General features: G+C 32.9%; 1 protein-coding gene across 1 annotated transcript in view; it reads left to right on the forward strand.

The window, feature by feature from the left end:
• LOC136038367 (ATPase H(+)-transporting accessory protein 2-like) overlaps positions 1 to 16,038 on the forward strand; it is a 43,454-nt gene extending 27,416 nt beyond the window's left edge. The window contains exons 5-7 of the mRNA XM_065721440.1: positions 1,927 to 2,109; positions 6,806 to 6,998; positions 15,791 to 16,038. Coding sequence (XP_065577512.1) covers positions 1,927 to 2,109; positions 6,806 to 6,998; positions 15,791 to 15,870 — 456 coding nt within the window. The 3' untranslated portion in view covers positions 15,871 to 16,038. The remainder of the gene's footprint in view (positions 1 to 1,926; positions 2,110 to 6,805; positions 6,999 to 15,790) is intronic.
• The last annotated feature ends 1,956 nt before the right edge of the window (positions 16,039 to 17,994 follow it).

Consider the following 17,994-nt stretch of genomic DNA (forward strand, 5'->3'; position numbering starts at 1 on the left):
TAGATGGCATTACAAAAGATGTCTTAAAAATAGATTGTGTCTCAAGGATCTCCCCCAGTCCAGATTTTATCTGACTCATATTTTCCCCTTGTGATTCAAGTACATGTATATAATCAGATCAACGACGTTTCTTGACTATTAAAGTCCCTGTGTTGGCCCTACTGTGTGTTGCTATAGAAAAAGTTGGATCTCTTGGTCTCGTTTTACCAAGCTAAGGTCAAACCCAATGCGCCACTAAAGAATTGAATTTGCTTAAACGATTCGAAACTTATCCTATTTTGAATTCTAATGTATTTTTCAAATTACTATAACAAAATGCAGAGCACAATTTTAAAATTTATTTTAGTAAGTACATAAAGCTGAATTTCAGATATCGAATGCTGTCAAAATTTTAGTCTTATGTGATAACATAAAACGATAGAACTGCCTGAAAATAACATCCCAAAATTTGCATGGGGAACATAAACCTTAAGATGTTAGTGTAACAGTAACGTGTTTTTGCTGCGGAATTGTTTAATTAAGCCTATTTTAAGTGTGGATTAAAGTTTAGTTAATAAGTTTTATTTTTAGTCTTATTGTTTCTATGCTTTTAAGCTTTTAGATATTTCTAAATGGTATCAAACTTCAGAATCCTCTTTGAGATAAATATCAGGATTTCAAAAAGTCTCTGTAGCACAAACTGGCTGATCCCTCCAGTCTATGCAAAGGGCACTAACATTCTTATACAGTTGTGTTAGAATACTTGTACATAAACAGATCGGACTGATGTCTTTTTAATTTCTATATGTTGTGCAATACGTTTTTGCATTTTTGGAAAATTGCTTTCAGTATTCTTGTATTTATCTTTGAAATTCAAATTCCATGAATAAATTTATGGAATTTAATTCCATGAAATTAAATTCCGACGTGCTGCCCGACGCAGCACGTCGGGCTGCCAGATTCTTGGCAGCCCGACGTGTTACTCTTAGTACCAGTTTCGGAAATAATCTGTGTTGTAACCCAGGCTTTCAATGTATACTCCCAGCCCATTATTGCCCTCCAAAGCCCTGTTTACCTCGATCAAAAGCACAAAAATCCTAGTTTTAAATATTGTTAATGCAAGAACTGAGTGCTACAGAAAGAGCTTTGTGCCAGCGTTTGTTGAAATCATAAATAAATGAAATTTGTTTTGCACAACGTTAATGTGTCATTTATTTATATTGTTAATGTGCTAGTTTTTTTGTTTCATTTTTATCTGACAGACCTTTTGGATTCATCGGTGTATATTTTTTATAATGTACTTATGTTTTTACTTATGCCCCCATTGTTTTTTAAATTCATTGTATTCACTGTATTTGATTGACCATCGCTGTTGGCAATGTTTTAATATTTCACTTATGTGCTTATGTAGGCTAGCTGACTGAAGGCAAAAAGTTTGACGATTTTATGTTGTGAGAGTTGTATCTGTGAGAGTTGTATCAGTGTTGTATCTGTATTTGGTATATATTCTGGTTGATGTTGTAAAAATAAAAAAAGGTAAGTAAGTAAGACGGTACTAGACCCTTAATGTCCAACCCGGCGGTGCTGATCTCCGTTTCATGGTTCTTTAGCCAGGAAGTGCAATGGGGGGCTGGGGGGCAACCATCCTGTGCTTTCGCACACCCTTCCTGCTTACCTTCCTCAGATTTCTCCATGTACCTATTTAGAGCTCGGTCGACTCTGGCTGAGCTTACAGAGTTACGCCACTGACCCCTGTCCCAAACTAAATAACTGGTCACAACTGGGATTGAACCCATGCCCCTTGGACAAAGAATTCCTACACTAGCGCGCCAACCACTTTAGCCAGTACGGTTGATTTTGGCTGTGTATTCTGATCGTACAATGTTCTAAAATCAACGTCGCGCTTTCATAATTACGTTTTTTGAGCGTTTTCATTTTTTTTTTCAGATCCTTAAAAGGAAAGAAGAGAATAATGGCAGGATTAATGCATTTTGGTATAGCCTTGAAGGTTTAAAATCTGTTGACTCTGAATTTGGTAAAACATCAAGAGAAGCCGAAGAAGTCCGTCGTTCTATCACAAATTCAATTAGATATCTGCAAAGAGCATTAGACAAGGCTTATGGTGATAAAGTAATAATTATATTACTTTTTTGTAATATTAATACTTAATAGCAATTTTTTGCTCCCCAAATTATAGAATCCTTACTAACTTCTGGGGTAGAACCACATATTTATTAGCTTGAAAAGATTCCAGAAAAAGAAAGTATTGTAAGACTGTGCTCAGTTATTGAGGCTATATTAAACCCTGTGGTAAGGGCACATATTTATTAGCGTGAAAAGATTCTAAATAACGAAATTATTGCAAGACCATACTTAATTACTGAGGCCATTCTTAACCCTGTGGTAAGACCACATATTTATTACCTTGAAAATATTCCAGACGAAGAAAGTACTGTAAGGTCCTACTCAATTATTAAGGCCAAACTTAGATCCTGTGATAATACCGCATATTCATTAGCTTCAAAGGATTTCAGATAAAGAAATTATTGTAAGATGTAAAGGTATAAAAGAATGTACTTTGAATCTAAGAACACGTGGTAAGAACAAGTTAAGTAAAAAAACTGGGTAAAGGCGAAAGTTATTTTAAAAGAGAAAGCAATAAATAACGACGCTTTCTCCCCACTAAATTCAACTTGAGACTGTGTCCTCTTATTCTACGATGAGTTTTAATTTAATGAGCTGTTCATGCAGGCATAACTTATTGTAGTTGTTATGAATTACGGTCATGGCGACATCAATTACGTTATCAGTTACGGTATTGGCAAATTAAATATCCATACTTTCAACTTTCTGCTTATGTTGGTTAATACTATTAAGACTAATCGTGATAGATAGTGTAGTTACCGGATAGATAGTTACCATTCTTGAATAAGCTACGTATAGACATTTTATCAGTAGTCCGTTTTTAATAAAACGCTCTTTTATTTTGGCTACTATGGGCCGTGTAGTTTGTTCTTTACTATGTTGCAGCTATCGCAGCAACCATGATACTTGCGACAAAGCGCCTAGACAATGTTTAAATTCATCTTGTCTTGTCTATTATGACTTGATATAGCTTTCGGGCAAACATAAAATCCATGAATATTCCTTTTCTATTTGTTTTTTCTTTTTCTATTTTTCTTTCTATTTCTATTTTATTCTTTCTCCTTTTTTATTGACTGCAAAGAAGCCTAAAACTAACAGTTCTGATTTTAGCCAATTATCCACAAAATAATTAAAATTATTTGCAGTGCTACAATAAGAGCTTTGATTGTATCCTTCCAAATTTCTTGCTTCTTAGGCTTGGGGGAACAAAGGCCAGATTCCTGATTTCCTAGCTCTGTAATTTCCTAAGTATGTTTTTTTTCTTTATTTTTTTTTTTAGAGAAGACAGGTCATTGTGATTTGATGACCAAGAACATCAAGCTAATATTTTTGACAATGGATTGCTTCACTAGCCTAAACCCACAGAGGCAAAACGGTAATAATAATGACAATAATAGTACCTAAAATATTTGGATTGACAAACAAGTCAGTCGTAAATCAAAAGGTTGCCATAGCGCAATAGAAATGTTAAACAAAATAATGCAAAATTATCAAAAAACCGACCAAACACAACATAATTAGGGGATATTGCGAAATGGGATCATTTTACCAAGTTGAATAATAAAATTACCAAAGGCAACTGTATACTTTGGTGACGTTGGAGTTATGGTTAATAGAAATAGATTATCATTACCATACTAACTGTCGACACATGAACATAATACGACATATACCTTCGTCCTTGATTTGCAAAAAGGGCATGAATAATTTACTTTTGGAATTGAAATTTTCTTTTCTTAAATACAGCAAAATTAGGTAAAATACAGTATAGGTGGGTTTGTAAAATATAATCCAAAATACAATTAGAATCTAAAAAAAAATTCCGTAGGATTTTTAGGATCGACTGAATCAGGCAATGGTTCTATATGTTGACAGATAGACGTTTTTGGATCAACGAACAGTGGTTTTAGGTGTTACAAATAGGCGTTTCTTTGGTCTATTCAGCATAGGGAAGTGGTTTTAGGTGTTATAAATAGACGTTTTTGAGTCTATTCAGCACCAGGAAACGGTTTTAGGTGTTATAAATAGACGTTTTTGGGTCTATTCAGCTCCTGGAAATGATTTTGGGCGTTATAAATAGACGTTTTTGGGTCTATTCAGCACCAGGAAACGGTTTTAGGCGTTATAAATAGACGTTTTTGGTTCTATTCAGCACCAGGAAATGGTTTTAGGTGTTATAAATAGACGTTTTTTGGGTCTATTCAGCACCAGGAAATGGTTTTAGGTGTTATAAATAGACGTTTTTGGTTCTATTCAGCACCAGGAAATGGTTTTAGGTATTATAAATAGTCGTTTTTTGGGGCTATCCAACATCAGAAAATGGTTATAGAATCTAAATAGTGTTATAAATAGACGTTTTTTTGGGTCTATTCAGCAGCAGGAAACGGTTTTAGGTGTTATAAATAGGCGTTTTTGGGGTCTATTCAACACCAAGAAATGGTTTTAGGCGTTATAAATAGACGCTTTTTGGATCTATTCAACACCAGGAAACGGTTTTAGATGTTATAAATAGATGGGTTTTTTTATCTGTTCAATGCAAGGCAGTTGTTCTAGATGTTATAAACGTTCTTTGTATTTATTCAATATCAGGGCATGGTTTGGATGTTATAAATGGGCCTTCTTTCACCAAACTACTGTTTGGAAGGGGGGCTCCTGCTATTTCTTTTCCCTGACGATAAAATATTGAGTTCTAAGAATTTTGACCCACTTATCCTTAAAATTATTGTTTTTTTATTGACAAAAAAAAAGAAACTAATTAGGAGTGAAGTCAAAAATAAAAGATAAAGAATGTGTTTTCTCTAAATTTACTGGCATTGTTTTTAATACAACGCTCCTTATCGCACTACACACCTGCCTAAAGTAATTTTTATTCCAAGCTTTGCATTCTAATCCCTCCTATAAAATATTTACCTCCTTCAAATCTTATGATCTCTTTAAATTTGACCTCTGGCTTCTGCTGGCTAGCCGAAAAGCACAATGGTTGCCTTATCGTTCTTCATTTGTAAGGCGATGAAAATGGAGAGTCCTGCTTCTGTCGCTAGCAAGGGAGTTAAAATTACATTTGTTTTAGAAGGTCCGAGGTAATCAAGCAAATGCCACCCTATAAACACATTATATCATGGTAAGAACCCTATTTAGTAGTAATATTTTTTTTTAAGCGCAAACAAAACCAATCGGTTGCTCGCCAAAAGTGCTTGGGAGGGTGTTTTGCTAACAAGAAAATAATAACAATAAGGCAATAGTTTAAAGAGTTGGAGGGTAAAACCATTTGCCTACAAATTAGAACATGAATAAAATTAATACAATAAAAACTTCATTATATAGAAAATCCAAATCAGCAATAACCTTAAAGAGATAATAAAAACAAACAAGTCAAAAAATAATGTTTACAATGCTTTATTATAGAATTAAATCCTATCCAGTTTTAATCTGTTTCAAAGGTGTAAATTGATTAATAAGTAATTCTTTAAATCTAGGACTAAACTTATTCCAAAGCTTAGTCCCTCTATATGAATTGAATAGATTCATGACCTGTTGTTAACACAATAACAAGTTAAATGACGAAACATGACAAATAAAAACAAAATTAAAATTCGTAAAGTAAGCAGACAAGCACAATAATTAACCAAATTAATTGCACAGTACATATAACAAGCACAATAAGTACAAGAAAGAAAAAGCGATACATTTACTGTTTTAAAAAAAACACCATGGGTGTCCACTAATTCCATTATCGTAAGCTTCAATGGATCTGCCGACGGCCGCGTTAGGGTCTATAATGCCATATCTCCTTCTTGAAACTAAACGTCTTCTTCTAGACTCGTTTTCTTGAAACTAGACGAGTAACTTCAATATCTTCTCTTGTCCGCACATGATGATAATGAACGTTAGACCTCTCATTGAAGTGAGGTAGGTATCGTACCATTCCGATGGCAGCGTTAGGGTCTATAATACCATGTCTCCTATTGGCCCAAGAATTACTTGCATATATAACTGTAAAAGCAGTCCTTTTTTGAAACTAGACGAGTACCTTCAATATCTTCTCTGGTCCGCACACGATGATAATGAACTTCAGGCCTCTCATTGAAGTGAGGTAAGTAATTAGCATCTCATTAGCTCTTTTTGCCTGTGCGTAATGAGATACTTTTTGTCCTCATGGGTATGGAATTTGACAGATAGTTAAGTCGTCTGTATAAATTATTCGAAAGATAAAAATTTCATCAATTTAAAGGAAGTTTTCTTGATTAGTTCTAAAAGGACATTTTCTTCAGCCATTAAAAATACAATGATTAAAACCCAATGAAGAACTTTTAGAATTCGGTCAAAGCTGAAAACCTATTTGAGTAGTTATTATATATTTCGAAATATTTGATTCCCCCCCCCCCTCCTGTAGATAACGTTTTTTTCTGGCAGTTTTTGAAATTTTGCTCTTGTATGGGAACGGCAGTATCTGTCGAATAATATTTTACAACCCAAACTGAAATAATCTAAAGCGCCAAATAGAAAAGTATTTTTGAATAATTCTTAGATATCGCGAAGGACATAAGTAAATTTAGATCTGTCATGTGGATAGATTTGTTAATTCAATCTAGACTTAGGGTACTAATAACATTTTAAAAAATGAGTTGAGTCAACTTTATGAGTATTAAATGAAGTAATCTAAATAATGTCCTTTTTTTAGTTCATTTTAATAGTCATATCATCTGGTTACGAAAATTCACATCATCTAGTTCGCCGGGAAACAGCCGAAGAAGGCACTGATAAATTTGCTCATTTAAATCTGTCAAAGGAATATAGCGAAGACTATGCTGCCATTTTCAATATCATTTTTTGGACTTCAGTTGCTCTAATATGGGTCATTGTGGCTGCAGCTGGTAAGTTCACTGTATTTGTATTTTATTTAGCTGTATAATTATGTATACAGCGAATATGTTAATATAGTGAAGACTATGCTGCCATTTTCAATATCATTTTTTGGACTTCAGTTGCTTTAATATGGGTTATTGTTGCCGCAGCTGGTAAGTTCACTATTTTTGTATTTTATTTAGCTGTATAATTATGTATACAGCGAATATGTTAATATAGTGAAGACTATGCTGCCATTTTCAATATCATTTTTTGGACTTCAGTTGCTTTAATATGGGTCATTGTTGCCGCAGCTGGTAAGTTCACTATATTTGTATTTTATTTAGAATTCTGTTGAATTAGCTGTAAAATATTGAGAATATATTCGAGGTGTGGTATATCTTCTCTCTGTATATGATATTTTAGTTTTTTTTTGTTTTTTTTTTTTGTCCGTAAAAATTAAAATATTCAAAGCATAGAATAAAATTTGTATCTATATATATATATATATATATATATATATATATATATATATATATATATATATATATATATATATATATATATATATATATATATATATATATATATATATATATATATATATATATATATATATATATATATATATATATATATATATATATATATATATATATATATATATATATATATATATATATATATATATATATATCGAAAATAATGATATTAGACTATTTTACGCCTAGATTAAAACTTCGATTAAAGGGGAGGATAATATTTTCCCTCAGAAATTAGAATACTATGAAAGAGTAGGGGATGAGAAAACTTTTCTGTGTATATATTTTTGCGTTTTTAATGTCCGTAAAAATCAAAATATTGAAAATATATTTATTTTGAGTAAAATACGTATTTTGTATAGTAAACAAGATCTAAGAGCTCATATGGCACTTTTGACGAGGTCAGAATAGCCAAGAGCTCATATGAGCTCTAGCAAAATTCCAAGAATCAATAGATTGATTTAAAAGGAAAATCAGAGGCTTAATGCCGGTCGGGATTTAAAATAAGAGCTCTGAGACACGGGTCCTTCTAAATATCAAAATTCGTTAAGATCCGTCCTTCGTAAGTTGAAAATACCTCTTTTTTTCTAATTTTTCCTCTCCCTTCAGTCCCCCCAAATGGTCGAATCGGGGAAAACGACTTTATCCAGTCAATTTGCGATGGTCCCTGACACGCCTACCAATTTTCATTGTCCTAGCACGTCCATTAGCACCGAACTCGCCAAAGCACTGGACCCCCCCCTAACTCCCCCAAAGAGAGCGGATCCAGTCCGGTTACGTAAATCAAGTATCTACGACATTTGCTTATTGTATCCACCAGGTTTCATCCCGATCTCTCCACTCTAAGCGTTTTCAAAGATTTCCGGTTTCCCCCTCCAACTCCCCCCCCCGATGTCACCAGATCTAGTCAGGATTTATAATAAGAGCTCTGGACATGAGTTCCTTCTAAATATCAAATTTCGTTAAGATCTGATCTCCCGTTCGTAAGTTACAAATACCTCGTTTTTCTTATTTTTCGAATCCCCCCCCCCTTCCAACTCCCCCAAAGAGCGCGGATCCGGTCCGGTTATTTCAGTCACGTATCGTGGACTTGTGATTATTCTTCCTACCAAGTTTCATCCTGATCTCTCCTCACTAATTGTTTTCGAAGATTTCCGCTCCACCCCCAACTCTCCCATGACACTGGATCCGGTCGGGATTTAAAATAAGACATCTGAGTTATGAGGTCCTTCTAAACATGAAATTTCATTAAGATCCAATCACTCATTCGTAAGTTAAAAATACCTCATTTTTTCTAATTTTTCAGAATTAACCCCCCCCCCCCAACTCCTCCAAAGAGAGCGGATCTGTTCCGTTTATGTCAATCACGTATCTAGGATTTTGCTTATTTTTCCCACCAAGTTTCATCCTGATCCTCCACTCTAAGCGTTTTCCAAGATTTTAGGTTTCCCCCTCCAACCCCCCCCCCCCCTAATGTCACCAGATCCGGTTGAGATTTAAAATAAGAGCTCTGAGACACGATATCCTTCTAAATGTCAATTTGCATTAAGATCCGATCACCTGTTCGCAAGTTAAAAATACCTCATTTTTTCTAATTTTTCCGAATTAACCGCCCCCACTTCCCCCCCCCCCAGATGGTCGAATCGGGGAAACGACTATTTCTAATTTAATCTGGTCTGGTCCCTGATACGCCTGCCAAATTTCATCGTCCTAGCTTATCTGGAAGTGCCTAAACTAGCAAAACCAGAACAGACAGACCGACAGAATTTGCGATCGCTATATGTCACTTGGTAAATATACTAAGTGCCATAAAAATCGATATTAGACTATTTTACGCCTAGATTAAAACTTCGATTAAAGGGAGGATAATATTTTCCCTCAGAAGTTAGAATACTATCAAAGAGGAGGAGATGAGAAAAATTTTCTCTGTGTATAGATTTTTGCGTTTTTTTTATGTTTGTGAAAATTAAATTCTTGAAAATATATTTTATTTTGAGTAAAATATGTATTTTGTATAGTAAAAATCGATATTAGACTATTTCAAGCCATGATTAAATCTTTGATTAAAGGGGAGGGGAATATTTCCTCTTTGAAAATTAGTCTATTAAAGCCATCCAAAGGATATCATAAACAAAGGTGGTGAGGGATGTATATGATATTTTTGTGCTCTTTCTATCCGTAAAAATTCAAATATTGAAAATATATTTCATTTTGAGCAAAATTTGTATTATATTGTAAAAAATCAACACTAGACCATTTTACGCCTTGATTAAAAATTCGATTAAATTGGAAGGGAAAATCTTTTCTCTGTAAATTAGTATATTCAAACTTGATTTCGGTATGTTTACCGCGTTTTGTCCCACAACGAAGGGATCAAGTTGAAACTTTCAAGGACAGTTCTTTGGGAGGTTGGGGTGAGGTGCCTTTAAATTTTATGTTGGAAAAGAGGAGTGGCAAAGTAATTTTTATTCGATCCTAATAAACAAGCATAAGCTTTTCTTCTTTATATTTTTTTTTTCTTTTTTAATGTCTTTCTTCTGACAGACTTGGCTGCTAATGATTGACGCATTGCTAAACCAATGGTCATTGCTTCCGAAATTCGAAACAAAAACTTTTCTCTCGAAGAGAAAAACAACTTAGTTTGTTTTAGTTACAAGGAAAAACTTAGTTTAAGTTTTTATGGCACTTGGTATTAACCAAGTGACATATAGCAATCGCAAATTCTGTCGGTCTGTCGGTCCCGGTTTTGCTACTTTAGGCACTTCCAGGTAAGCTAGGACGATGAAATTTGGCTGGCGTATCAGGGACCGGACCAGATTAAATTAGAAAAAATTCGTTTTTCTGATTTGACCATCCGTGGGGGGGGGGAGTGGGGGGCCGTTAATTCGGAGAAATAGAAAATGAAGTATTTTTACCTAAAATCATGGAAAACGCTTAAATTGGAGGGATCGGGATGAAACTTGGTGGGAAAAATAAGCAGAAGTCTTAGATACGTGATTGACATAATTGGAACGGATCCGCTCTATTGGGGGGGGGAACTTACGAAGGAGTGATCGGATCTTCATGAAAATTCATATTTAGAAGGACCTCGTAACTCAGATCTCTTATTTTAAACCTCAACCGGATCCAACGTCATTAGGGGGGGCAGTTGGGGGGACCGGAAAATCTTAGAAAATACTGAAAGCGGAGAGATCAGGATGAAACTGGATAGGAAGAATAAAAACCTGTCTAAAATACATGACTGACATAACCGGACCGGATCTGCTCTCTTTGGTGGAGTTGGGGGGGGGGGTAATTCGGAAAAATGAGGCATTTGTAACTTACGAACGAGTGACCAGATGTTAATGAAATTTTATATTTAGAAGGATCTTGTGCTTTAAAGCTCTAATTATAAATTCCAACCAGATCTTGTGACATTGGGGGAGTTGGAGGGGGAAACCGGAATTCTTGGAAAACGTGAAAATTGGGGTATTTTTATCTTACGAATAGGTGATCAGATGTTAATGAAACTTGATATATATATATATATATATATATATATATATATATATATAATATATATATATATATATATATATATATATATATATATATATATATATATATATATATTATATTTATATATATATATATATATATATATATATATATTATATAATATATATAATATATATATATATAATATATATATATATATATATATATATATATATATATATATATATATATATATATTATATATACATATATATATATATATATATATATATATATATATACTAGCTGTTGGGGTGGCGCTTCGCGCCACCCCAACACCTAGTTGGTGGGGGCGCTTCGCGCCCCCCAAGCCCCCCCGCGCGCGTAAGTCGTTACGCGCCATAATAGTTACGCGCCATTGTAGTTGTGTCCCTATGTCCCACCTGTGAAATAGATAGATATATATATATATATATATATATATATATATATATATATATATATATATATATATATATATATATATATATATATATATATATATATATATATATATATATATATATATATGGTTTTAACTACGTAAAACTTGCGAATATACAACATTCTTTGCTGTCCCATTGTCTTTGCATATAAATAGATTGTCAGGTTTACCGACTCTTGAACATGCAACATATAATGGTCCATGGGAAATCAATCTGTATTCAGATCTATACCTCATGATTCTAATGATTGCCCTTGAGCTTTGTTGATGGTGATTGCTAATCGACCATTCCCTGTCCCGGTGTCCCGGTCGTCATTTACATCCCCCTGTTTCCCCGGTGTCCCCGTTGTAGTTGTGTCCCTGTGTCCCGGTCGTCATTTATATTCCCTGTGTCCCGGTCGTCATTTGTATCCGGTGTCCCGGTCTGTATATACATTCGTTTTTTAGTTTTGTTTTTCTCCTTTATTTTTTTCCTTTTTTTTTTCTTTTTAGCTTATTTAGATTTTAGATTTTTTGGTTTTTTTATTAGTTTTTAGTTTTTTTTTCTTTTTAGTTTTTTTGTCCCGGTCGTCATTTATATCCCCCTGTTTCCCCCAGTGTCCCCGTTGTAGTTGTGTCCCTGTGTCCCGGTCGTCATTTATATTCCCTGTGTCCCGGTCGTCATTTGTATTCCGGTGTACCGGTCTGTATATACTTTCGTTTTTTAGTTTTGTTTTTCTCCTTTATTTTTTCCTTTTTTTTCTTTTTTAGTTTATTTAGATTTTTAGATTTTTTAGTTTTTTATTAGTTTTTAGTTTTTTTTTCTTTTTAGTTTTTTTTGTAGTTTTTACCTTCTTTTAGTTTTGTTAATTTTTTTTTTTACTTATGTCCTGGTCGTCATTTATACTCCCTGTGTCCCGGTGCTTTGTTGATTGCTAATCGAACATTCCTTTTGTCCTGGTCGCTTTCTCTTTGAGTGTCGTCATTTAGTTTTTTAGCTTTTTTACTTTTTTTATTAGTTTTTAGTTTTTTTTGTAGTTTTTGCCTTTTTTAGTTTTTTCAGTTTTTTTTTTAGTTTTTTATTGGTTTTTACCTTTATTTTAGCTTATTTTTCAGTTTTTTTCCTTTTTTTAGTTTTTTTTAGTTTTAGTTTTTTTAGTTTTTTACCTTTTTTTAGTTTTTTTAGTTTTTTAGTTTTTTAGCTTTTTATTTTTTTTATTAGTTTTCAGTTTTTTTTGTAGTTTTTGCCTTTTTTTTAGTTTTTTTAGTTTTTTAGCTTTTTTATTGGTTTTTAGTTTTTTTTGTAGTTTTTGCCTTTTTTTAGTTTTTTTAGTTTTTTAGCTTTTTTTTTTTTTTTATTAGTTTTTAGTTTTTTTGTAGTTTTTGCCTTTTTTTAGTTTTTTCAGTTTTGACGTCACCTGATCCAGTTTTTTCAGGTGACGTCACCTGATCCACGATCCACAGATCCACAGACAACTTATTTTTATATATATAGATAGTTTTTTTTTTTACTTATGTCCTGGTCGTCATTTATACTCCCTGTGTCCCGGTGCTTTGTTGATTGCTAATCGAACATTCCTTTTGTCCTGGTCGCTTTCTCTTTGAGTTTCGTCATTTATTTTTTTCTTTTTTAGTTCTTTTAGTTTTTACCTTTTTTACTTTTTTAGTTTTTTAGATGAAAATTTTTTTAGTTTTTTCCTTTTTTTCTTTTTAGTTTTTTATTGGTTTTTACCTTTATTTTAGCTTATTTTTCAGTTTTTTCCTTTTTTTTAGTTTTTTTTTATTTTTTATTTTTTTAGTTTTTTACCTTTTTTTAGTTTTTTTAGTTTTTTTAGTTTTTTAGCTTTTTTACTTTTTTTATTAGTTTTTAGTTTTTTTTTGTAGTTTTTTGCCTTTTTTTAGTTTTTTCAGTTTTTTTTTTAGTTTTTTATTGGTTTTTACCTTTATTTTAGCTTATTTTTCAGTTTTTTTCCTTTTTTTTAGTTTTTTTAGTTTTTAGTTTTTTTAGTTTTTTACCTTTTTTAGTTTTTTTAGTTTTTTAGCTTTTTTATTTTTTTATTTTTTTTATTAGTTTTTAGTTTTTTGCCTTTTTTTAGTTTTTTTAGTTTTTTAGCTTTTTTATTAGTTTTTAGTTTTTTTTGTAGTTTTTGCCTTTTTTTAGTTTTTTTAGTTTTTTAGCTTTTTTATTTTTTTTATTAGTTTTTAGTTTTTTTTGTAGTTTTTGCCTTTTTTAGTTTTTTCAGTTTTGACGTCACCTGATCCAGTTTTTTTCAGGTGACGTCACCTGATCCACACATCCACAGACAGACAGGAGGAGCTGGGGGTTGTTAATTTGGAAAAATGAGGTTAACTTAAGAACGGGTGATCGGATCTTAATGGAAATTTTTATTTAGAAGGGATTCATGTCTCAGAGCTCTTATTTCAAATCCCGACCAGATCTGTTGACATTGGGTGAGATGGAGAAATCTTGGAAAACACTTGGAATGGAGGGATCGGGATGAAGCTTGGTGAATAGAATAAGCAAATGTCCTTGATACGTGATTGACGTAACCGTACTGGATTCGCTCTCTTTGGGGGAGTTGGGGCGAGGGGTTCAGTGATTTGGCGAGTTTGGTGCTTCTGGACGTGCTAGAACGATTAAAATTGATAGGCTTGTCAGGGAGCTGCACAAATTGACTTGATAAAGTCGTTTTTTCCAGATTCGACCATCTGGGGGGCTAAAGGGAAAGGAAAAAATTAGAAAAAAATGAGGTATTTATAACTTACGAGTGGGTGATCGGATCTTTTTTTGTCCTTCTAATTTTGATATTTAGAAGGACATCAGGACTCACAGCTCTTATTTTAAATCCTGACCGGCATTAAGCCTCTGATTTTCCTTTTAAATCAATCTGTTGATTCTTAGAATTTTGTTAGAGCTCATACCATATGAGCTCTTGGCTCTTAGCTCTCGTTGCCTCGTCACAAGTGCCATATGAGCTCTTAGCTCTTGTTAACTTAAGGAAGAAATTTACCTCAATAAGGATAAACTTAGCTTCAGGAAAGTTAGTTTTAAGGAAAAGCTTATTGTAAGTTTTTTTTTAATTAAGAGAAAAATTTAACTAAAGGAAAAGGAAAAACTTAGTTTAAGTTTAAGGAAAAACTTAGTTTAAGGAAAGTTGGTTATAAGGAAAAGCTTATTTTACGTTTTTTAGCTTAAGGGAAAACTTTAACCTTAAAGATTTTTCCTTTTCCTTAAGGAAAAGGAAAAATTTAGTTTAAGGATAGTTAGTTCTAAAAGGTCTGGTAAGGATAGCTTCTTCCACCTTAGAACTTAATGAACTCCACACTCCACATTGAATTTAATGTGGGAAGAATGGGCTGATATTTTGATGCTTATACACATTTGTATGTAAAAATGTCATTTTGATAGTAGCTTTTTTTGTCGTTCTCCCTTATTCTCTGATTTCTATAGCCAATTTTCTTCTTACCTTTAAAATAGTGCCTTTTATACGATGAAAAATTTAACGTTAGATGTTGTTTTGGAAGCATATAAAAGGTAAATCTTTTTAGAAACAATCAGTTTTAAAAGTGTTTCTCTGTCTTTGTCGAAGATTTTAAGCGTTTTTGAGATTATAGCGCAAAAAGTCTGCAATAGGCAATTGGCTCTAAAATTATGTACACGAAATATCTCAGTCTCTGGAGAGATGCTGCTGTACGATGACACCCCCCCCCCCGAAAATTTACCTGTTAAATGCAAAACGAATGGTTCTAATATACAGCCACTTGCAATCTTTTTTCTTATTAAGTGCATTCAGCTGGAACTCTAAAAATCTGTGCAGTATAACACTGCACTAAATATTATCCTGCACTAAATATTAAGAGAGTTGTGTGATTGCACTGTTTGTGTTTTGGAGTCTAAAAAACTACTTTTTTGACTCAAATTCTTTTACTTTCTGCGATTGGGTCTTTTGACCAGTATGAAGGGAACAATTTTGACTATTCTCCACTTTTTCTGCAATTTTGCAAATTATTATGAATTTTCAACTTAGTAACATCAAAATTAGAATGAGAATAGTGAAACTTCTCTCGTTGTTGTTATTTTTTTTATTTTTTTTTTGTAAGTTAATCTTAATAAAGTTCTTTTCGTTTTTGTTTAACAACATTTCCGCGTATTCTTAAGCTTACATCGACGTTTTAATATTGTCCTTGTTTATTGTTTCTCTAGCGTTACTCTTTAAAACAAAAAGAAATTGCCTGTCTCGTTTTAAGGAAGGGCCATATTTGGTTATTTCAGAAATGTCTCTAGCAGCAGCTAAGAATAGGGTAAAAGTAGACTAACATTTGCTTCTTTTCTTGATAGTGTTTATTGCGACGATGGACCCCGGACGTGACTCTATTATCTACCGAATGACCAGCCAAAGAATAAAGAAAGATCAGTAGCTTCGTTCACTTCTTCATTCCATCCTTTTGATGTTGTCCACTTTCTTCTTTCCACCATTCTTTCCGTTGATGTGTTTTTGTTGTCTGTGCTTATGGAAATAATTCCTCGTTATGCGTCTCATTTTGTTAAATAGCGTTTAATTAAAGATATTCGTATACTCCTGTGAATGGTCTTTTACATATTGGCACCAATGAAAATAAGGTTAAGCAAAATCCAGTAAGTCAAATTTTCAGGATTTTAACGAGAACAGTTCTCCTGGGTGGAGTAAAAAATAAACTCTGAAGAAATACGGATCAAGTTTTTTTTTTGTTCCAAGTGGGGTTGTAATCTTGCGCAGATCTCTCGCTCATTTCATTTCAAGTTTAAGTTCATTTATTTATTAATCGCACATACATGTATATATATATATATGACATAGGCCCATGGGGAGACAAGCTCGAAAAACTAGGCCTAGACAAAGATAAAATAATAACACACTACAATACAAAGATAAACATGACGGCAAAGATACAATAACACAACAATAATATGAAAGTAGCAGCTAGCTCAGGATCATTCAATACTATTGAAGAAATTAAGAATGTAATATTATTAAATATAAATTAATACTGGAAGATAGCTGAGAGGCCCATAATCACCCAGAGCAACGAACCATACAAAAACTTTGCCTTACTAAAAAGATACTTAATTAAAAATAATCCTGAACTAAATGAAATTTAAGTTTCCTTTTTATTAAATGGATAGAGGAAAATTTATCAATAAGAGCCTTGTGAGCATCCCAGCACCGAGCTATTGACACAAATGGAGCGAATTTAGATCTCTCAGTATTATACTTGTCAATGTAGATATCCTTTTTTTTGTCGAGTGTTATAATTATGTAAATCTTGTGATTGGGAGAACAAACTTTGATGGAGGTAATACAATTGTTTCGACAAACGTATCATTGTGGTTAATTTATTTTTGAAAATTCTAAAATTTTTAATATTATAATCAGTTGGATTCTTTAACTGCTTTTTAAATAACTGATTTTTTTTTCTTAACTGATATCAAAATTCCAGACGTTATCCATGGCCTTATAGGAAATTTTTCTCTGCAAATTTTAATCGTAACAAATGGGCAACTAGAATCAAGGCAGCAATTGAAATTTCTTAGAAAATTATCGGTTGCCATATCTTTATCCTCCGTGGATATTACCTCCTGCCAATCCAATTGTCCAAGGCTTTCATTCAGGTGCTTTAATGTTATTTTATTTATTAACCGTCCTTGACGTTTCTTACTTACCTGTGGTATTTTATAAGTAAGAGCTAAATCTGAAACCAGCAGGAAATGATCCGATATATCACTTAAAACAGCAAAATTTGCTTGAATAGGTAAAAATGTAAAAATATTTTCAATGAGAGAAGCAGAACTAGGTGATATTCTTGTAGGTATCAGGCAAGTAGGAAGCAGACACGCAGAAAAGCAAGAAGACAATAACTCAACAGAAGATTCATTTGAAGCTTCTAGAAGGTCAATATTGAAATCTCCGGAAAGGATTACATCTTTATTTTGAAAATGGGGGCTCATATATATCATTTCCCTTGTATACACCCAGATTCAGGGTGTATGCTACGAGCTTGCATGCTGAGCATTTGTCTCGAAAGTAGATCAAGTCTTAAACGGATGGTACCACTTCAAAGGATGCAAGGCTCTGTCCTGGGAAAAAGGGAAATAAAATAAGCATTAAAAAAAAATCCATCTAATAATTTGAATACCACACCTGAGAACGATATTAGCACAATGTATTATTATTTTTTTTTTTTTTTTAGACCAAGGCACTTCGTATCGAAGGAGTTGCCGTAAAAACTTCGAAAAGGACTCTTTCGACTGGAAAATTGAAAGGACTATTCCACTTTTACAATAGTCAAAAGTGATTAGAGGGTACCTAACCCCCCTCCAAGCCCATTATTTCCCCAAACGCATCCAATCAAAACAGCTTAAAAAAATTTTAAGCTGTTTTTTAGGCTGGGAATTATGTATTTGAGGATGAAAACTCCCCATAGCCCTCAGGGCAAGGGTTGTAAGTTATGCCTTGAGGGTACATAAGGTTGTTTTTTTTTTTTAATAGAAAGCCTTGTCGTAGA

This window comes from Artemia franciscana, chromosome 2, assembly GCF_032884065.1.
Source record: "Artemia franciscana chromosome 2, ASM3288406v1, whole genome shotgun sequence".
In the NCBI taxonomy this organism is placed as follows: domain Eukaryota; kingdom Metazoa; phylum Arthropoda; class Branchiopoda; order Anostraca; family Artemiidae; genus Artemia; species Artemia franciscana.